Consider the following 23,163-nt stretch of genomic DNA (forward strand, 5'->3'; position numbering starts at 1 on the left):
AGTTTCAGAACAAGGAGTGTAACTGGGTTGCAAGGCTAGCGCACCGCTGACATAGATGCGCGACCTCGATGCGGAGAATTACGTGTGTGAGCGACCATGTGAGGGGCATATAGGATTGTTTTGGATGAAGGTTGGAATGAGGTAGAAGATGCGAACGATGCTGGAATATTTTTAGAATGTCTAGCTCGTTGAACTTAAGCGTACTGATCATGTTTTTGTGTTTCTTTTGTTTTTGTTTTTGTTGTTGTTTTTGTCGAAATCATTTAGTCATTACGTACCAGTTGCATTCGTTTTATGTTGAACGTTTGTGAACCGCACAAAACATAACACCAAATAAATTGATTTTTGTAATTAGTATAACGTCTTTTAAGTTTGGCTAAACAGCATTGATAGTTGATATTTTTTGAAAGTATCAAATTGAAATATTTTGTATCCTTTTCTTATTGAATCATATGTTCCTTATGAATTTGTATGATTTAAATTGGGATCAATAATCTATCATTAATAATAAGATCAATAATCTATAGGACATAACAAATTCCATACAGTTTGCATAAATTTTACAATTCTTTCAAGGGACTAGGTAGATCGCGAACCCCTGTATATAATCAAAAATATCATTTTAGTGGATCTGTTATCCGATAGATGTCGCTACAAAGTTATTCCCGGCACGAAAATTCGAGCAGTTTGCGTGGTCGGAGTTCCACCTAGGTGAGTCTAAAGCCAGGGGTTTTCCGTCGGTTGCGAACTTGTGTGGTGTACTCCGAGAGTGTTTTTCGTGAAATTTCAATTGTAGCTGCTTGATGAACGAAAGCTAAGAGTGCGTGCGGGATTGCCATTAGGTAAAAGAAAAGAAAAAAAAACCATATCACACACACACAATCAAATCATCTCGATTTTTTTTATTTGCACGCCTTTTGCACATACACTTTCTCTCTCGACTGAATTTATAATATTTCAAGTGATTTAATTAAAAATTCACACTTATTCTCACTATCTTCTCACATTTTTCAAAATGATGATTATCATCACTATTAAACTTTTTCAACATGTGAATCTTTATTGTGCAGGATACAAACACAGACTTGTTCTTGTGGAGGGGCAGGAATATGTTCGATGATGTTGTTGGATTCTCTTCGGAATACGTACTTATACACGATGGGCATAATAACACCGGCCAACGGTGGTCCAACGAAGTATATCTGTGTAAGGTATCAAGGTTAACATATTAGTGCCGATTATAGTGTCGATTATCTGATTCAAACGGAAATGTGTCAAACAAAACCACGCTACACGAAGTGAAACGAAATCGGTATTATACAAGCTTGTTAGAGACTTCATTAGTTGACTCGAGACATTGCTACCAAATTGATCTGAACTGGATTTGTTTGTCAAAACAAACTGCAACGCGTAACGCATGAAGTATCGTTCCAATTTATAATTATTTCTACGTGTGGCATTTTATTGTTTTTTAAATGTGTTTGGCAATGTCATGAAAAGTAGCGCTTGTGGTATGAGTTTCTAATTTTTGTGTAATTTGTTATTCCCACCCTTTTTCCAGTGAATAATTACAAAAAATCCCTTTTGAATGTAATTACATGCAATTCGTGTGGTTATGTGCCGATTATGTGACTCAACTGCTTGTGACTCAAACGGAGACCGTTTTTTTGTCCAACAGCTTTCTGTTAGGTTAAAGCTACGGAAAGCGTTTTTTTTTACGGTTTAACCACTAAATACATATTTTTAAACCACATGAATTGCATGTAATTACATTCAAAAGGGATTTTTTTGTAATTCTTCTTCTTGTGTGGCACAACAACCGCTGTCGGTCAAAGGCCTGCTTAAACCCACTAGTGAAGTGAGCTTGGCTTTCAGTGACTTATTGTTACCATAGCAGGATAGTCAGTCCTACGTATGGGGGCACGGTCTATTCGGGGCTGGAACCCATGATGGGCATGTTGTTAAGTCGTACGAGTTGACGACTGTACCACCAGACCGGCCCAAAGTTCGGCTTGTTTTTGTAATTATTCACTGGAAAAAGGGTGGGAATAACAAATTACACAGAAATTAGAAAATCATACCACAAGCGCTACTTTTCATGACATTGCCAAACACATTTAAAAAACAATAATATGCCACACGTAAAAATAATTATAAATTGGAACGATACTTCATGCGTTACGCGTTGTAGTTTGTTTTGACAAACAAATCCAGTTCAGATCAATTTGGTAGCAATATCTCGAGTAAACGAATGAAGTGTCTAACAAGCTTGTATAATACCGATTTCGTTTCAGTTCGTGTAGCGTGGTTTTGTTTGACACATTTACGTATGAATCAGATAATCGACAATATTGACTCGAAATCCTTCTTATATGGTTATCTTACCCATATTTTATGATAACTATTATTCCATATACAAGGAGAAAGTGTTCTAGCGGGGTTCATACTAGCCCCTGTGGCAGGACCAGCTGCAACCGAGATGGCTGCTACCAGTAACGCAAATTTAATTGGTACCGAGTTCTGTTGGTCTGCATTTCGCGGGTCCCAAACTCCACAACATGCCCATACAAGGATTCCTGTAACTATGAACTCTATTGCCAATGCTCCTGCAGATGTAAGGCTGTTATGTGGAGCAGTAACACAGCTCCCATAGCCATCCACCAATGCTTGGTTAAAATAATCTTGCGGAACAACAGCCATGAGTAGTCCGTAACCACATAAAGCACCGGCGAATTGTGCTATAAAGTAAATTAATACCATCTGAAAAATAAATGTGAATGGTTATCGTAACGAAAAAAAAAATTGGTATCTCAGCTATTTTACTGTGCCAGAAAGATCACCATAGATGTAAGCGGCTATGGAAACCACTGGATTTATATGTGCTCCTGATACAACACCAAACGTGAGGATCACAACCATAACGGTGAAGCCAAAAATGATGCCTCGGCTTAAGTTGGTTGTAACGTTGTCAAAACCATCCAGGCAGCCCATACAGCCGAGAAACATGAGCGTTGCTGTTCCAAAAAATTCCGCCAGAAACTTGGAAACGATGATAAACGACGTAGTGTTCGAGACTGAAATTAAAACAAGAAAATGGTTAATTATTTAAGGCACTCCCGCTGCGCAAAGCGATCGAAAACTTGTCAGCCACTCGCTCAATGTAGCTAGAGAGCAAAAATCAATAACGATAAAGCGAGGTGAAAGGGAAAAGAGAAAGAAAGAGAACGTGGATGTGAAACATTTTTCGGCCATTATCATTTTTGCGCCAACACGATCGCGTACCGGAGCTTTTTTGTCAAAAAGAGACATACACATACAGCACGCTCTCTCGAAATACCGTAAACGCTTCAACCGATCAAAAGCTTCGATCGGTTCTTCGGACATTTCTGCTCGCTTTCTCGATCAGTTTCGGCGGAAAGCGAGCTAGAAAGCGAGCTCAAAAACTGCTCGATTTTGTTGTGCGCTGGCCAGCGCAGATTTTGGCTGGTCTCCCGCGCTGGACTTCAGCGATTCCCGCGCTGGGTCGAGCAAGTTTAGCGCCATCTGTTGGCGAAATGGACGAACTATTTATGGCGGTGGAGCAAAAAAACGGTAAAAAAATTTAAAAATATTGGCGCCCATTTACTCGTCCGCTTCTTCTCCCTCCCTCGCCATGCCTTGCCTTACTTGCGCTTCTGCCCGTGCCTTCCGCCACCAGCTGATTGGCTGTTGCGGTGTATGCGTTGATACTCATATGTGCATTGCGGTTGTGTATTGTTATTGGTGGGTGTTAGCATTTATTTAATGTGTGTATGACCTTTGAGGCGCTGTGGGAGAAGCTGGATTGGGATTCAAAGTGTTATCGGTGTATTGATGGTTTATTTTATTTCGTGCCGCTGCTGATGAGACCATTCGATGCCCCTGCCAACTGAGGGTGAAGAAGCCTATTTAAAACAAGCGTAGGAGAACGTCTAACACTAATCTAATATATTTTTAATTTGAACATGTTTGATGCTTCAACGACCTTCTAAGCATCATGTAGCACAGTGTATAGTGGCAATATATATTTTTTTTTAATGTGCCGAAATCTGTCTCGAGTTTTTGGGTCTCGTCACAAACACACACACACAGCGCGGGGAAAGTGACCGTTCACTCTATCATGTCGCGATCCCCCAACCCGCCCGGCGCTTTGAATGAGGATACGCTACAAGATAGCTGAACCAGCCGTTCTACCGATAAGGTAGCCGTACTCGCTCGTGCGGGAGGGGGGGGGGGGGGTTTCGTGGAGGGTGCGTGATCGCGTGCGCGACTTCGGGGGCGCGACTTCGGGGGCGCGTGCTCGTGCGCAAGCTTTCGTGGGTGCGTGCTGGCGTGCGCGCGTACGTGCATGTGTGCGTGCGTGCGTTCGTGTGTGTGTGCGTGCGTGAGTGCGTGCGTGCTGGCGTCCGCGCGTTCATGCATGTGCGTGTGTGTGTGTGTGTGTGTGTGTGTGTGTGTGTGTGTGTGTGTGTGTGTGAGTTTGCGCGCGCATGTTTGTGTGTTTGTGTGTGTGCGTGCGTTTGGAAACCCCAAAACTATTTGATTCTGATGCGTACATTTTCATCCGCTGCGACTACAAAGTCCATGCATTTTCGATCTCGCTACCTGAGAGACAACACAACCATTGGCATTGGCATCTTTGCGATCGGCTCTGCTGTGGGGGGTATTAAAAAGACACACGATCTAAGCAATCATGCGTGTGATATGTCGCACATTTATTTCTAATTCAGCTAGCGGACGCAAGTGGAAACAACATTTTGAATTGAATCCATACAAAAGAGGATTCTGGATTTGTTTATTACGGTGCGCGTATGGTGCTGCACCTGTCCGTCCAGAATCTGGTGGCTTGTTGGTTTGGAGTAGTTATCATGACGCCGATTGACCGGCACTGCCTTGGAATGGGTTCGGATCGGTAGGTTCATGTTTTGGTCGAGTGCATTCCGTGTATTTGTCTCGTCACAGCGGTAGCCCGGCAGCAACAAAGTCAAGACAAACTCTTACCCGAGTGTGGACTGCTATGCTTAGTTCTTTTTATTATTATTATTATTATTATTATTATTGGCGTAATAGCCAACGCGATCATGCCGGCCTTTTCAGGACTTGAGTACCACGTAGCCGGATAGTCACCTCTTGCTACGGCGGACGGTTCATACGCGGTTAGAACCCAAGACGGGCATGCAGATGTGCGGAATGATGGCGTTGCCGCGCGTCCGCTCCTATCCAGCGGGTAACTTGCATACTGCCACACTGTCTCCTGCTCGATGCATACGCTGCAGGCAGAGGGAAGGATGCACCTCCATGATAAAAAAACACCGTCATGAACCAGCGGTGGACCTAACGGTAGGCGGACTAGGCGGTCGCCGAAGATTTCTAGTCTGTAGTATGTCGTATGTCTACAAGTGGACAGAGTATTAGCGACAAGGGCCCCCGGAAAGATGGTCGTTGGTGCCCCGTGGCTGGAGAACCATCTGCACTCTCACACCCCCCACCCCCACCCCACCCCTCATGCCGGCAACAATTTTAGGGCCTGTGACCGATGATCGTTGGGGTTCCATGGCCACCCCCCCCTCCATCCGCCTGCAATTTAAGTATAATGTTCAATCTATCTCCCAACAGCTGTGTGCCAGTACCCCCTCCTCCCGGTCATCAGTTACCATTTACAGGGGCCTCAATTCGTCTTTCCGCCTTTCATGAACACCTTCCTTTCTTTGACCTATGGATCATAACATTCCGGAAGAGCATACATTCGGCGACAGTTTTGCATACACACGCTCACTCACAACCATGCGCAGGATGCTTAGCATATCTATGTAATCCATAACAGGCGAAAGCAAAATCTTAGTGCTATGCTTACTGCTTAACACGTTCAGCACGATGGCAGGCCCCAGGGACTGCCGGTGAAATTTCCAGTATACCGATTCCACAATCAGCTTGCGTTCTAGATGCCGGCGGAACGGTAAGCTCATGAAAATCAGCGCCGGACTGAACGTGTTAATGCGGATTAGGATTCTGCGCGTTGCACAGCAAACCCTCCTGCGTAAACTATCGATTCCTTAGTCATTTTTATATTGCAGTGTTTGAACTCATTGCGATTTTTTGGTTTGATTTGTGAAAATGCAACTTCATCGCCGCAATGTTTGTTAACGGCATTTGTAGGCGCCACAACAGCTCGCGAGCATTGACCACACGCGAGAAAGAGATGGCGCTATGGAGGGAAAAAGCACGGACGACGGCTGACAGCGATTGGCCGTCTGACGCACCAACACATCCAAACCTTCGGCAGCGCGCTCAGGCGAGGGGTATGAGGCGAAGCCAGGGACGGGCAGCTCGACGAGCTGCTTGACAAATTTGCCGTTGGAGAGAAAAGGAAGGCATGATTAAATTTTCAGAACGCCATAACGCCTTCCGTCGTTTTGCACAGCGGGTTGCGAGGGTTGGGAGCGGTATCATCTGCTCGAAATCATAAGGTCATTAAATAATCTTTATTTTTCATACATAAGTTTTTGTTGTTTAGGTGTTATTCGCCGAAAAAATTACTTCTCAAATTTTTGTGGATTTTAGCAAAATAAAATCTCAAAATGTAGGTGTTTAATAAGCTATAATTTTCAATGTTATACCTGCTCTCGGGGTGCTATAATCATAACTGCTAAAACTAGGGGTGAAAAAACTACCAAGGCTCGCAAGCTCTTTAATGCGAGGGCTCTGGGGCGGTGAACTTGTATGGCGTGCGAGCCCTCGCGTGCCCTCGCAAATCGCTGCTCGGATAATCGACGTTCTACTGTAGTGATCTTTTCGACGAACAACGCCTCAACAAAAACATATATGAATAAAAAAAAAGATTATTTAAACTTCCTCAAGATTTCTAGCAGATGATACTACCCGCAATCCTCGCAATGTTTGACGGGATAATAAACACCTAAATTTTGACAGTTTATTTTAAAAAAAAATTCACAAAAATAGAAATAGTGATCTTTTGGACAAACAACATTGTAAAAAAATCAATGAATAAAAATCAAATATTATTTAAAATACCATAAGATTTCTAGCAGATGATACTACTCACAGCCCTCTTAATGTTTGAAAGGAACATAAAGACTATTAGAAATACCATAAGATTTCGAGCAGATGACACTACTCGCAACACTCGCAATGTTTAACGGGTTAGTTTTTTCTATGCATGTTTGATTTTCCACCCAAGCTCCCGACCACGCTGGTTTTCGCTGGTCTTTTCGGGGATAATTCGTTAACGAATTATCCCCGAAAAGACCAACGAAATACAGATCATTTTCGGGGATAGTGAACACACGTGAAAGATGAACCCATGCAAAAAAGAGCTAAAAATAGAAATGAACATTCGGATTCACTCCCTCCACTCATGATCATGCTTCATCCTTGATGCTACCAACCACATCGCTAGTTCTACTTCGAATCACTTTGCCAGTTGCGCCACCATATTATTATTCATTATCGTGCTATTTACTGGTTTGTTTGTATGAAGGGGTACTGATACTAATAGAATTAAAAGAAATAAATAAAACAATAAAAATAACAGATTAACTATTAAACACGCATTTCTAGCAATGAGTAAATGAGTTTGAAGTTATTGGAGCTGGATGTTTTAAAAATTAAATAAAACTTTAAATCATAAAAAAACAATAAAAATGGAATTGAACTCAGGTCGACCATGGTACAAACATTACACCATTAACATTTGACCATAACTAGTTCATGAACATGAATTGTTATCTATCACTTTTAAACCCTTCAAATATAGTACAATGAACAAAGAGATGTGTAAAAGTTCATCGATGCGTGTGAGAGAGTAGGGCTGATGAATAGAAAGAGATGGCATGAGTTTGTGTTCATTATCCCCGAAAAATTTCGCTTGGGGATGGCATGAGTTTGTGTTCATTATCCCCGAAAAATTTCGCTTGGGCAGTCGTTTAAGCCTAATCGATGGCGCTTGGGGCGGTTTCTTCTCGGCCCGCATTAGTTGTGTTTCTCGGGATTAATCTGTACCCGAAAACAAGATATTGTTATCTCGGATGAAAAGAAGTAAATGATATTCAACCAATATTGTACGTGTGGTTATCACTCTGACTAAATATTATATGTCAGACATTTGAAATTAACGACAATTGAAATGCTTTTTTCACATTTTGTCTAAAGAAGCTTTGTGGATGGTGAATTATTGTATTTCACGTTGTTGTGGTCTTAAATCCTTCATGTCCGCTTTCCATATCTTCCGCTTCTATGTGACTAAAAATTGCAATTGTTGAATAAAAATATAGTAATGCAAAATCAATATATTTTTAAACTTATTTCTTTTTAGTAGAACTATCTATACATAGTACCTTTTTATAGTTCTACTAGAGCTATTTTGCCACCTTTCCGGATACAACAGCACGGTCTATTCGGGGCTTGAACCCATGACGGACATGTTGTTAAGACGCTATTACACTATTATACATTGTCAGTTTACGGCGACAGTGGTCTATATGCTATGTACAACTCACTCTTTGTGTTCCATAAGGTATCGAATTTAGTATGATTTTTAGCTTCGTCATCATTATCGTGAATTCCATTAGTGTGTCCATCGATGTTGCCTGCTACAAGCTCTTGTTCGTGATGGTTTGAAAATCCGTTATGTGTCATTTTATTCACCTTTTTTCACTTTCTGTTCTAGTAGGTTAAATGCCAAGCAGAACATTATTAATAGCATTAGTAATTCACTTTCAATCTAGTTTTATTCGATGCAGTACTTTATAAGGATACTTTGGCGTTAATCGATATGAAAGTGGAAACGTTATATACATCACGAATGGAATAACCGAGTCGGAAAGCCACAGAATGCTAACTGGCGTACTATCACATTGCTTAGACTAGGTGTACTGAACAATTTCAGCTTATCTTTACCGATAACAAGGCCAATCAAAGAATTTGCTGACAAACGGGGGTAATTTTCGATGCTTAATTTACCTATACTGATAGCACATCGTGTCAGTTTTGAATGCTGCTAGGTTTGTTTACTTAATCTTTACCCTGAAAGAGGCTTGCCTTTATTACAGCTTACACCGACGTAATGATGCTATCTTCAAAAGCAGACACTTTAATAGGGGCTACATGGTATTCGCAACGATCGAATTTATGGTATAATTTTAGAAGAATGAGGATCTTGTTTCCCCGTATCATGATGGCAATTGCATGGGGCCATCATTTCCGAAGTATCACTACATTTTTGAAGAAAAATATACCGATACATTGTAACCATTAATATGGAACCAATCGTAGGTCCAGCAAAATAAATCTGGTGAAAGAAAAAAAAAAGGATGAGTATTGGTATTTTTTGCCTTTTTCATTATTCGTACCCAAAGTCCCTCGTAGTAATGATTCCATATTGCAGGTGCCAGGGACCGAGCGGGATTCATACTGGCACCGGTAATAGGCCCGCCGGCAATTGAAAGCCCCGCAATGAGAAATGCAAATTTAACTGGAACTGAATCACTGTCCTTCTTATTGCGCGGATCCCAGACGCCACAATTCGTCCACACTAACATGCCCGTTAGTAATATCTCCACTGCAAGGGCCATTCCAGAAGATAGGCTTTGATGAGGGACTGTAACGCAGTGGGCGTTTCCGTGCTCCAGCGCTTGTTGGTAATATTGCCACGGTGTGACTGCTCTTAATAGTCCGTAACCACATAGTGCCCCGGCGAATTGAGCCACAATATATAAAAGCGTTAACTGTGGATGATGAATAACAAAATTCTTACAAAAATAAGCAATTGTACTAATGAACTGAATTGACATTCTTACCTGTAAAGATAATGTACCATAGATGTAAGCTGCTAGTGACACAACCGGATTAATAATTGCACCTGAAGTGGCGCTAAATGTTATAAACGCCATCATAACAACCATTCCAAAGGTAATTCCACGACTTATGTTTGACGTGACGTTATCAAAGCCGTCTATGCCAGCCATGCAACCACCAAAAAGCAACATCGCAGTACCGAAAAATTCGGCTAGAAACAGTGTAAACACTGTCCAAATCTGGCTATTCCAAACTGAACAAGAGAAAGGTAATGTAAAAAAAGATAGAGAAACAGAGTATGAGTGTTGAACGTAGGAGAATTTTTGTAAGCTATTTGAACAGCTGGATGTCATCTAGTAAAAATGAAAAGAAATTATAAATATTTTTTTAGTTAGCAGAATTCTGTGAAAGTTTTGATGTTATTAATAACATTTATTTTAAGCAATACGGCCTTTTTGGACCGTTACTCCTGAATAAAAAAAAAACGTTTATTTAAACATGAATTTTTTTTTTGATAATGTACTAAAGAATTAAAGTAGTAAAGTAAGTAAAATGGCTAGTTTTAACTTTACAAACTCTTGTCTATTGTCAAATATTGTCTTAAACATTATATTCGACTTATGCAGATATTATCAGCAGTCAGTGTTGTAAACCGTTGACATTTATTTTTACGTTCGCAATAGGCTACTGCACAAAATTCAAGGCTCATAAATTACTACAGGTCGGTCTGTCCAGTGTACTATGACAAATTTTCATTTGATAGCTAGGGAGTTACTTGGCAACTCATACTTCCTACCTGCAAATCTCCATACAAATCGCCATCCATCATAGCTACCAAAATCAGAGCTAAGAACCCATTTGTAGTCTGTCTAGGCACCTTGCGTGAATGAAACTAAAAATGAATGTAATGAATGCGTGAATGTAATGAAAACTGAACGAGAAGCTTCAAATCGTGTCTAAGTAGGCAATTTCGGTCCAATAACGTCACCGCTAACAAATACTCATGCAATTCACTATCAACTATCCTATACAACTATACTATCAAAATACTCATGCAATTCACAGTGTTTTGCGACGGCTCGCACGCTATAGAAGTTCACAGCCCCATCGCCCTCTTATTTAATGGTGCTATAATTATAACTGCTAAAACTAGGAGTGAAAAAACTACCAAGGCTCGCAAGCCTTTTAATGCGAGGGCTCTGCCCGTCATACATTGCGAGGGATAGGAGTGGTATCATCTGCTCGAAATCATAAGGTCATTAAAAAATCTCTATTTTTCATACATAAGTGTTTGTTGTTTAGGTGTTATTCGCCGAAAAGATTCCCTACTAGCAATGAAAATGAAAAAGTGTGCGACTTTCAGGCGAGGGGCATGTAGAAGCATGGGGAGACGGTTGGAAATACGCGGAATTACGCGGAGGCGCGAGCGTGTTTTGGTTTCTACACAGTTTTTGCACTCACACAATTACACATGTGTGAATGTGTGCGTTCACTTTCAGCCTGCGCGCTCAGTTTGGTTTTCTCGCAGCGGCATGCGGGTATCGGTGTCTCACTCGCACTAGTGCAGCGAATGTTCCTCTGTGCGCTCCCTTTCTTGCCACCACACGAAATCGTCAGTTCAGCTCAAGCGTTCGCCGTGAAAGGCCGCGCGCGTGTTAGCCTAAGTCCCGGGCGATCGAAGAATCGCTAATTGTTGAAGTGTTGTGCACATTGAAATGAAGCTACGCTTTTCTTTCACCATTTATCTTAAATGTGTGATTTGCGCTGCTTTATTTCAATATTTTTTTACTGCATTGAACAGCAACAACGGTATTCATGCAGTTAAGCGACTATTTGAAATACGACGATTTTTTAATATAATGAATGTGTGTGGTTTGAAGCAAGATTGTGTGGAGCTATGTATTTAAATGTTCTTTTATTCGCAATAAAAGTGATAAAATATAAACCGAGTTTGATGTGTTCAAGTTTTTGTTTTGATTCGGGTGCACCAAGTCCGTGTGAAGGAAAGCGCACAGCGCGCTACGAAAGAAACGAGCGGGAGGGGGTGTCAGTCCAACGCAGCGCAATTCGCTGGAATAGGAGTTCAGCTCTGCGCAAGCCGAAAGAAACAGGAAGGAAGGGGTATGATGTAACAGCGCGAGCGAGCGTTCTTTACAGCGAGAGCGCCTCGTGTATTTTAAAGGCAAGCAAGAGAGCGCATTCTCTCCGTGGTAGCGCTCCATCCGCCATTTTTAATTTCGAGCCCAAAACAACGGACTTCGGATCCGATCTTGGGCCGGGCCCCCACCGCGTGTTTCTACCTACCCCTCGCCTGAAAATTTCGTTCTCTTTGTCTGTCGGGATGCTTCATCCAAATGAAGCCATCTTGCACTATTTCAATGGCTTTGCAAAAAATCTCAAAATGTAGGTGTTTAGTAACCCGTTAAACATTGCGAGGTTTGCGAGTAATATCATCTGCTCGAAATCGTATGCTTTTAAAAATAATCTTTTTGTTTTATTCATAAATTATATTTTTTTGCGGTGTTATGCGTCGAAAAGATTATTATTTCTATTTTAATCGATTTAAAAAAAATTGTCCAAATTGAGGTGTTAAGTATGCTACAATTTGCACTGTTATACCTGCTGAACGGGGTGCTATAATTATAACTGCTAAACTTAGGGGCGAAAAATCTGCCAAGGCTCGCAAGCTCTTTAATGCGAGAGCTCTAGAGCTGTGACTTGTATGGCGTGCGAGCCCTCGCGCGCCCTCGCAAATCGCTGTCAATTGCATGGCGGGAAGCTATAATTTTCAATGTCCCGTCAAACAATGCGAGGGTTGCAAGTGGTATCATCTGCTCGAAATCGTAAGATATTTTAAGAAATATTTAATATTTATTGACAAATTATTTTTTGCTGTGTTGTTCGTCGAAAAGATCACTTTTCGATGTATTCTGGATTTTTGCAAAATAAAATCTCAAAATTTAGGCGTTTACGCCTAAGCTATAATTTGCAATGTTATACCTGTTCTTGGGGTGCTATAATTATAACTGCTAAAACTAGGAGTGAAAAAACTACCAAGGCTCGCAAGCTCTTTCATGCGAGGGCTCTGGGGCGGTGAGCCCTCGCGCGCCCTCGCAAATCGCTGTCAATTGCATGGCGGGGTTCTACCTGCTCTCGAGGTGCTATAATTATAACTGCTAAAACTAGGGGTGAAAAAACTACCAAGGCTCGCAAGCTCTTTCATGCGAGGGCTCTGGGGCGGTGAACTTGTACGGCGTGCGAGCCCTCGTGCGCCCTCGCAAATCGCTGTCAATTGCATGGCGGGAAGTTCACCGCCCCAGAGCCCTCGCATTAAAGAGCTTGCGAGCTTTGGTAGTTTTTTCACCCCTAGTTTTAGCAGTTATAATTATAGCACCCCGAGAGCAGGTATAACATTGCAAATTATAGCTTAGGCGTAAACGCCTAAATTTTGAGATTTTATTTTGCAAAAATCCAGAATACATCGAAAAGTGATCTTTTCGACGAACAACACAGCAAAAAATAATTTGTCAATAAATATTAAATATTTCTTAAAATATCTTACGATTTCGAGCAGATGATACCACTTGCAACCCTCGCATTGTTTGACGGGACATTGAAAATTATAGCTTCCCGCCATGCAATTGACAGCGATTTGCGAGGGCGCGCGAGGGCTCGCACGCCATACAAGTCACAGCTCTAGAGCTCTCGCATTAAAGAGCTTGCGAGCCTTGGCAGATTTTTCGCCCCTAAGTTTAGCAGTTATAATTATAGCACCCCGTTCAGCAGGTATACAGTGCAAATTGTAGCATACTTAACACCTCAATTTAACAACATTGAACATAATAACATTGAAAATTATGGTTTACTAAACACCTACATTTTGAGATTTTATTTGGCAAAAATCCACAAAAATTGGAGAAGTAATCTTTTCGGCGAATAACACCTAAACAACAAAAACTTATGTATGAAAAATAAAGATTATTAAATGACCTTATGATTTCGAGCAGATGATACCACTCCTAACCCTCGCAATGTTTGACGGGATACTAAACACTTGAATGTTTTTATTTTATTTTGCAAAAATCCACCAAAAAAATTAAATAATAATCTTTTGGACGAACAAGACTGCAAAAAATTAAAGTAAAGAAGTAAAAAACAAAGATTATTAAAAATACTATAAGATTTAGAGCAGATGATACTACTTGCAACCCTCGCAATGTTTGACAGGAACTCATGTTTAATATGTTACGCATGTCCTACAAATCACGAATAAAATTGATAATGTTGGCATGAGTTCCTGCTGCATTTTCGATGTATTTATAAAATTACGACCAATGATCAACTGTGGTGGTCGTCGCAGTAACGGAATGCAAAATTACTGCGACGTTCCCGTGTGAAGTTATTCCGTCCATTCGTCCGTGGTAACCAAATGACGGACTATTCGGCTGCTTAGTACATAAAAAGTAGCGAGATCGTTTTTAGACCGACATAACCACGAAGGTTGTAAAGTCACCAACAAGAATCTTCGTTTTTCACTCATTTGTAATTCGAAACAAATTCTAACATTTCATTTTACATTACTTAACAAAAGCTTAACATTTCAAAAGCTTTGCATTTGACAATGGAAGTATCAAATCAGCACAATTTGCTCAAAGGCAATTAAATTAAAGAGCTATTGATAAAAAACCGGTATCTCTGAACCCGTGCATCTTGAGTACTACATGTACATTGTTAAATTTGCGTGACAAATCTTTATTTCTAAGCGTATCTCTGATTTCGATAAATGATACGATAATAGACGATTTGTTTGCTGACATTTCATTTTGTTATGAGTAGTCAAACAATCAAACTTGTAAACTATGTAAATGTTACCTTAGTTTTGTATACGTCTCAGAATCATACGTCAACCATTAAGAACCTTGATTCTGCTGTCACACTGACAGTTGTCGAAGCGCAATGAAGAAGAACAATAAAGATGGACTCAGATCGAGTTGAACATTCGAGCAAGAAACAACTTCAGCCTTCCGTTATTATCTTTAGTAATTTTGTCTCCTTTTACAACTCAGAAGTGGGATATTCAAAATGCCTACCAAAGAGCAAATGCTGAGTGAAATTCAGTCTACCGGAACGCGTGTACCATCGGCAACCACAATAGAGCAAATCCGGATGTTATACGACAAAATTTCTCAAAAATGTGAGCCAAAAGATCTTGAGAACAAAACAATAGCTGGATCGTCCAAGATGGCCGCCTTAGCTTTCAATGAAGCCCCTATTGTTCCCGTTAAGATAGATAATACAATCACTGCCCTTGCTGCTGCGTCAGAAGAAAACAACATTCCTGAAATTGCCACAACCGATGCTGCTGCTCGTGCAACCATTGACCGAGAAATGATACGTTCGCACAAAGTGAACCCCAACTCTGCTTTGGAGGAGCGCATACGCCAGTTGGAACTAGAAAAAAACCTACTTTTACTCCAGAAAGAAATGGCTGAGCTGAAGGCAACGACCGCTGGCGGAACGAGTGCCGACGTAAATGCACTCGCTCCAGCGCGTGACGTTTTCGAGTGTGTTGCAGGCATGGTGTCGCCGTTTTCTGGCGACAAATCTGAAAGTATCACTCCTTGGTTTGAGGAACTCGAAAAGGCAACAAGCATACTTCAACTTCACGACATATCGATGTTAATTGTTACACGCCGGCTTTTAGTTGGAACTGCGGCTATATTCGCAAAGACCGTGCATGCGAGTAGCTATGTTGAACTCAAAGTAAAGCTAACCGCAGCTTTCGGAAAAGGCCCTTCATTGGAATGTGTCTACGCTGAATTGCGACGCCGGCGCCTTCTACCCACTGAAACAACATTTCGATATGTATTGGAAATGGAAAAGATAGCTAAAAAGGGAGCTGTACCCGAAGAAGAACTTATTACTATCATCATCGACAACATGGGAGATGCAAGCAACACGAGTGGTATGCGTTACGCAGCCAACACACTGGAAGATCTGAAGAAGTTGTTGGGGAAATACGAACAACTACGTATGCTAAAAGCACCACCGTCAACTCGTGCTTCACCACGACAACCCGTCGGCAGCCTAGAAGCTTCAGAAACTCGATGCTTTAATTGTTCGGCTTTTGGGCATTATCGTGATAAGTGCCCGAAACCGCCTCGTCCACCAGGAGCCTGTTTTCACTGTCATCAGAGGAATCACACTTACAAAGACTGCCCAGAACGGAACAACACATCAACAGCAGCAGTTTTTACAACCGATAGAGACTCCGTAGTTACACTGCAAGAAACACAAGAGGTGAGTGTTGCCTTTGAGTTAAAAGATTGTTGGAGCAATGTGACTGACTGTGTGCGTTGTCTTTTTGATTGAGGAAGTCCAACATGCTTCATTGATGAATCACTGGCCCCAAAATCCTGTCTACATGCTATCAAAACATCAAATTTTCGTGGTTTAGGAAATAATCAACTTAAAACACGTGGCCAGTTGAGATGTCGAATTAAATTCAATGATCAAACTAAAGAACACACATTTCACATTCTCAGTGCAGGGAGCATGGTTTGGCCATTAATTATCGGACGTGACTTACTTATGAAATTTAATATCCGTCTCACATAAATCAAATTCAAATACAATAAAGATGAATTAATGAATATAAATAAAAAAATAAATCTTCCCGTGTTACAACCACACATGTTTTCACTGCTCCAACACATCGGTATTTTAAAACAAACAAATATTACAGAGTCGAGGAAAGTTGCACACCATAGTTTTATTGAACAAGAGTCAAATCGTTATGATAAATATGAAGAATGCCCTTTCGAGAAAAACAAAAACTTGGTTTTTGCAGAACTTTGCGCTATTGATATCTCTGAGAGTAAAACACTTAATATAAACCAAAATCTACAAAAAGATCAAATTGATGCCCTAAAAAACAGTAGCAGACAATTACATTAACATTCCCACAAATCAAATTAATTATCCTGAACATAGCATGAAAATAAGCCTTACTCATTACACCCCAATATACTGCAAACCAAGACGCCTCTCATACGCTGAACGTAACCAAGTAAAGGAAATTGTCAAAGATCTTCTAGAAAAAAAGATAATTCGTCCAAGCAATTCTCCCTACGCTTCAGCACTCGTTTTAGTGCGCAAAAAGAATGGAGAAATAAGAAAATGTGTTGACTATAGACCTATAAATAAAATAACAATTAGCGACAACTACCCAATCCCTCTAATTGACACGTGCCTAGGACATTTAAGTAATAAGAATTTCTTTAGTTTCTTGGATTTAAAAAGTGGGTTTCATCAAGTGAAGATGCACGAAAATTCTATAAAGTATACTTCTTTTGTCACACCAAATGGGCAGTATGAATACCTAAAAATGCCATTTGGATTAAAAAATGCTCCATCGGAATTCCAAAGATTTATAAACTCCATTCTTAGAGAATTCATAGACTCAGAAAAACTTGTCGTCTACTTAGACGATATAATTCTTGCTTCAAAAGATTTTCAAACACACCTTCAAGTCTTATCGGCAGTTCTTAAAAAAATTCGTCAATGTGGTTTAGAACTGCGTCTTGATAAATGCTATATAGCTCATCAAGAATTAGATTATTTAGGTTATAAGGCTAATTCGAACGGAATATGCCCTAGTAATAAGCATATTTCAGCAATCAAGAATTACCCTATTCCCAAAGATATTAAACAAGTCCAGAGATGTCTTGGACTATTTTCTTATTTTCGTCGTTTTGTACCTTCATTTGCTAACCTAGCCAAACCATTGACAAATTTAATACGAGCAAAAAAGCCTTTTATTTTCGACTCAGATTGCCTAACCGCATTCAATAATCTTAGGCAGAAGCTAATTGAATCCCCAGTTTTATCCATATTTGATCCCACCCGTGAAACAGAGCTGCATTGTGATGCCAGTGCTACTGGTTTTGGTTCCGTATTATTGCAAAAACAAGACGATAACAAATTTCATCCTACAGCCTATTTTTCCAAAACAACTTCTAAAGACGAATCTAAACTTCATAGCTATGAACTAGAAACCTTATCGGTCATTTATGCACTTAAACGCTTCCACAGCTATGTTCATGGTATCCCGATAAAAATTCTCACTGACTGCAATTCCCTCGTAGAGACATTGAAAAATCGAAATGCCTCTGCAAAAATTGCACGTTGGTCTCTTTTCTTAGAAAATTATAACTACACAATGCAACATCGCCCGGGTACCGCTATCAGTCATGTGGATGCTTTAAGCCGATCATTTTCTGTAAATTTAATAGAAGAACTAGACATTGACAGTCAGTTACAAATAACCCAGTCTCGTGATCCAGTCATAGAAGATTTGAAAAATGAGCTTGAGTCCAGGCCTGTGAACGGATACGTTTTTGAAGATGGATTAGTCTACCGAAAATCACCTTCTAACAAATTGCAACTTTACGTTCCTAGGGAGATGATTGATAACATGATTCGAAATATTCATGAGAAAATAGGCCACTTGGGAACCGGGAAATGCTGCGATCAGATAAGCAAACACTATTGGTTCCCGTTAATGAAGACAAGAGTAGAAAACTTTATAAAAAAATGTCTGAAATGTATTATATATTCCTCGCCAGCACGCAATAATAACAGAAATCTCCATAGTATTCCCAAAACAGCAACTCCATTCGATACAATACACATCGATCACTTGGGACCTTTACCCACGTCTCAATCAAGGAGAAAATATGTATTAGTTGTAATCGATGCATTTACAAAATTTGTCAAGTTGTACCCAACAACAACAACCAGTGCACGAGAAGTTTTTAATGCTTTACTCCAATATATGGCTTATTATAGTCGACCTAATCGAATCATTAGTGATCGGGCCACATGTTTTACATCTGCCCAATTTATCAATTTTTTAACATCCCGCGGAATTTCTCATGTTCTAACAGCAACTAGCTCACCTCAAGCAAATGGGCAAGTTGAGAGAGTCAATAGGGTGCTGCGACCAATTCTTAGCAAACTTTCAAGTTCTATCGATCACGAAAGTTGGAGCACCCAACTAACTAAAGTAGAATATGCCTTGAATAATACAATTCATGCGTCAACCAAATATTCCCCATCAATCATGCTTTTTGGAGTCGAACAACGGGGTACAGTAATCGATGGGCTCACTGAATTTTTAGAAAACAAAAATACTACACCCTGTAGAAACTTCGAATCAATACGTCATCAAGCTTCTGAGAACATACTTAAATCCCAACAAACGAACGAAAGATTATTTCTTAAGAAAAATAACCCGGCTCCAGTTTATAGCGTAGGAGATTATGTTGTCATAAAAAATACAGACACGTCGACTAATACAAATAAGAAACTAATCGCCAAATTCAGAGGCCCATACATTATTCATAAAATACTTCCAAACGATCGTTACGTGGTGCGAGATATTGAAGGTTATCAAGTAACCCAAATACCTTACGACGGGGTCTTAGAATCAGATAAGTTAAGACTATGGGTGCAACCAACTACAACTCAAAATACCGATTAATCCAGGCAACACTCAGCATTGCTCCCTCTGTAGTTGAATCAGATAGAATTGAGGTCAATTCGGTTTTTCAGGATGGCCGAGTTGTAAACTATGTAAATGTTACCTTAGTTTTGTATACGTCTCAGAATCATACGTCAACCATTAAGAACCTTGATTCTGCTGTCACACTGACAGTTGTCGAAGCGCAATGAAGAAGAACAACAAAGATGGACTCAGATCGAGTTGAACATTCGAGCAAGAAACAACTTCAGCCTTCCGTTATTATCTTCAGTAATTTTGTCTCCTTTTACAAACTCAAGATCAAATCAATCAATCAATCAATATAAACTACACTTTGTGCTTGACTACAAGGAAATAATGAATTACAAGCGGTCCCCGAGATACACGGTTAATAGGGACCAAAAATGGCTATAAAATACCGCGTATCTCGAATTTAGTCGTAAGTTGAATCTTGTGATTTTCAGCGTAAATATTTCTAATTTTCGTGTAATTTTGCACGTAGAGGGTAGTTGCAGTCGCTCAATTAATAATTTGATATGATACTGACTAAATATTACAGTTTTAAATCTTTTGAAATGGTTTTTAACATTCGATCAAAAGGAAGTTATTTGGAATTTTACAATTTATGTATGAAATCTGTGCAATTTCCTCAAAAAACTGTCAAAAGGGCCCTTTAGGATTCTAGTCAGTTTTTTGTATGGAGTTTGACAGTAGAAGGCTGAAATCATGTAAACACTCCATACAAAACCACATATAAAACTAGCCTGCAATTTTCACTCTAGTTTATTCTAGCCTGAAAGCTAAAATTAGATTCGAGTACCTGCTCGAAAAACAGCAAAACAAGGTGATGTTTACATTTATCCCAAGGTGAATTAAAGAGATCTGGTGATGGAATCCAGAATCAAAGTGTATGTAGTCGAGGTGGTCTCATAGCATACTTTTTAAACCAAATTTGAATATCACTTTTTGACAGAATGGGTGAAAACTTTTGTTCAAACAAGCCTTCTGAAGGCTTGATAAATACTAAAAACACTCTTAAAATCTTCATTTAGAAACAGAAACTGTAAAATCAGCCTTCTTAATACATACCCCTTGGGATAAGCCTACCTGTATATTATACCCACCTAGATAGCTGCTCTAAAACTGCTATACGAAGCTGAAATTTCAGTCTACGAACTTGAAACGGAAAGGGGCCCCAAAATTAGTAAACCGCGTATCTCCGAATTCGCGTATTAGAGGTATCGAGTATCTCGGGGACCACCTGTTTATTAATTTAATAATTTGACAATATACATAATACTGTGTGCTTCATTGAGTGATATAATATGCAATCAGAGGTGTATGGAATATAAAGGGAACTGACTGCTGATAACATGGTACGTAGGTCTTCAACTCAACGCTGACGTACTGATTACATGCAGTAGGTATGAAAAGCAAAGAGTTGTGCAATATAGTAGTGACACGAGCCGTGAGATAAGCGTTATCATTGCTTTTCTAATCAAAGATAATAAAAAAAATTACAAGGTATGTGCAATATTATAGAAGCAAAGCAGAGAAGGTAGCAGAGAAGAAAACAAACTTAACGTATACTGAAACATTGTTTTGCAATATAAAGATATTTGCTACCTCAAACTTTATATGTTTATATTTATATGTTTTCCACGATAATCATTGTGTAATATGGCTATAGAGTAACCAAAACACTATTATTATAGTAACAAATGATAATTATGTGTTGAACAATATTCCGTCGCTTGGTACATAATTAACAATATTTTGGCTCGACAATATAACAATATTTTGGCTTTCACTTAACATAACTAAAATCCTAACAACAAAAGAATCTAAAACATATATATGTTCTACATTTAGGATTCACATTAAGGAGCATATAGGGTTCAAATTTCTTTAAAAATGACAATTTAATTTTTAACATATGTATGATTCAAACTTTGAAGCTAAACGAAACTATTGAAAAGTTTTCTCAATATCAAAATGGTATATTGTGGATGATTAGTATTTGTACAGGATTTGGATGATTTAAGTAAGCCCTATCCTTAGTTTGTTTGCTATATAATCATGCATAAAGTGTGTGTGGATACATGTGGATAATATACATCTTTGGAAAAATGATGGTGCGATTGATTAAAAAAGCCAAGAAATGTCCATTGTAATCTGTACATCATTCACGCTACGTTAATTTTTGTGTGTTTTCCGGTCTATGAGTTGTTTTTCTTTAAAGTAAACTGTAGAATTATAAAAAAAATATCTTTTGTAGCCTACTAGTTTGCAGGTTCCTAATATAGTATATTAACTATTTTATTATAGAAAATGTATTGTTGTACACACGCTTTTTGTTTAACATCGTCAGTTTTTGAATCATGCAATAAAATAACAGTAATTTTTGTTTTGCACTATAATCACTTTTGACGATTTTTGAATAGTTAATACTTTTAAAACAAACAGCACATCGAAACTTTAAAAATAAACTTTAGTCAATTCAGTGAATATGTTCTCACATCTTTTATTTTCCATGTGTATTGCTACCTAAACGCTGCAATGATACGGGCACTGGCAGTACACTTTACTGAATCATAGAACAACTGTATGGTGGATGTCAAAAGAGCTACTGTAATATTCTGATGTGATACAGAAATAATATCACTGTTATCTGGTGTAATGGTAAGCAGACTGCTTATCTGATTATTCAACTGACTTCTTAAACCTAATGCTTGTGATAAACATACCATAAAAGAGCACCACCGAAGGACGATGCATACCTGATATTAACTGATACAATTTCAATACTAGTATTATGGTTACTCAGACAAGATAACCGATTATCTTGCTTCACTTATTTAAAAAAAATCTGGCAAACTCCTTTTAAAGCTGTTTAGTCTTCAAAGACTCGTCATGACCATTCGTGATGTAGATATATTGTGTCCCATAAAAATAGGTTGATTAGCAGCATCAAACAAGGTAACGCAAAAGGGCGACGTGTCTGTTACACATGTTATCTATATCTGATGGTTAAAACTTTTGCTGTGTGTTGTGTGTTTGTTGTGAAGGTTAAGGTTACCAGTTTGTGGGTCAGCAGGTCAAGTTGTAATTACATTGGAGTCTCTGCCCAAGCTCCCGACCACGCTGGTTTTCGCTGGTCTTTTCGGGGATAGTGAACACACGGGAAGGATGAACCCATGCAAAAAAGAGCTAAAAATAGAAATGAACATTCGGATTCACTACCTTCCCTCATATTCCAATTCATGCTCATGCTTCATCCTTGATGCTACCAACCTCTTCGCTAGTTCTACTTCGAATCACTTTGCCAGTTGCGCCACCATATTATTATTCATGATCGTGCTATTTGCTTGTTTTGTTGTATGAAGGGGTACTGATACTAAATGAATTAAAAGAAATAAATAAAACAATATGTTATGGTTGTAACTTTTTCTACTTTATTACACGTATTAACAACATATGAAATAAATAGTAAAAAACGATACAGAATACACTTTAAAATGATACCACTACGGTGGCCGCGCACTAGCCGCACCGAGCGCCCCTGCCGAGAGCTCCTGCTCGATCGGCTCGCAAACACACTCTAACTGTGCGCTCGGCACACACTAAGCCTTGCGCGCTTAGTGTGTGCGACAGTGTGCGTGACACACTGTCGTCCTCCTGGACGTTGACCGGTGGCAGCGCAACTGCCACGGCAAGTCCAGGGGTCGGCACGGCTGCCCACAACACAATAAAAATAACAGATTGACTATTAAACACGCATTTCTAAC

The 23,163-nt window shown here is 39.5% G+C and overlaps 2 protein-coding genes across 7 annotated transcripts; both read right to left on the reverse strand.

Annotated features, from left to right (window-relative positions):
* Positions 1-892: 892 nt before the first annotated feature.
* LOC121602787 (aquaporin AQPAn.G-like) lies at positions 893-9,027 on the reverse strand. 2 transcript variants are annotated; one of them, XM_041931549.1, is made up of 5 exons: positions 8,781-9,027; positions 8,535-8,695; positions 2,824-3,074; positions 2,386-2,760; positions 893-1,202 (listed from the first exon to the last, which is right to left on the reverse strand). In XM_041931549.1, the coding sequence occupies exons 2-5, from the start codon at positions 8,671-8,673 to the stop codon at positions 1,035-1,037; spliced, it is 933 nt and encodes a 310-aa protein (XP_041787483.1). In that variant the 5' UTR covers positions 8,674-8,695; positions 8,781-9,027; the 3' UTR covers positions 893-1,034. The 2 variants fall into 2 exon arrangements, with proteins under 2 accessions (XP_041787483.1, XP_041787482.1); XM_041931548.1 differs by having other exon boundaries at positions 8,535-8,700.
* Positions 8,781-22,704, reverse strand: LOC121602788 (aquaporin AQPAn.G-like). Of its 5 annotated transcripts, none has more exons than XM_041931555.1 (5): positions 21,923-22,704; positions 10,628-10,723; positions 9,834-10,084; positions 9,387-9,761; positions 8,781-9,325 (listed from the first exon to the last, which is right to left on the reverse strand). In XM_041931555.1, exons 3-5 carry the CDS (start codon positions 10,020-10,022, stop codon positions 9,164-9,166), a joined length of 726 nt encoding a protein of 241 aa, XP_041787489.1. In that variant the 5' UTR covers positions 10,023-10,084; positions 10,628-10,723; positions 21,923-22,704; the 3' UTR covers positions 8,781-9,163. The 5 variants fall into 5 exon arrangements, with proteins under 5 accessions (XP_041787489.1, XP_041787485.1, XP_041787486.1 ...); XM_041931551.1 differs by having other exon boundaries at positions 21,895-22,704; XM_041931552.1 differs by lacking the exon at positions 21,923-22,704 and adding an exon at positions 20,500-20,767.
* Positions 22,705-23,163: the final 459 nt, after the last annotated feature.

This window comes from Anopheles merus, unplaced genomic scaffold (genome assembly GCF_017562075.2).
Source record: "Anopheles merus strain MAF unplaced genomic scaffold, AmerM5.1 LNR4000623, whole genome shotgun sequence".
In the NCBI taxonomy this organism is placed as follows: domain Eukaryota; kingdom Metazoa; phylum Arthropoda; class Insecta; order Diptera; family Culicidae; genus Anopheles; species Anopheles merus.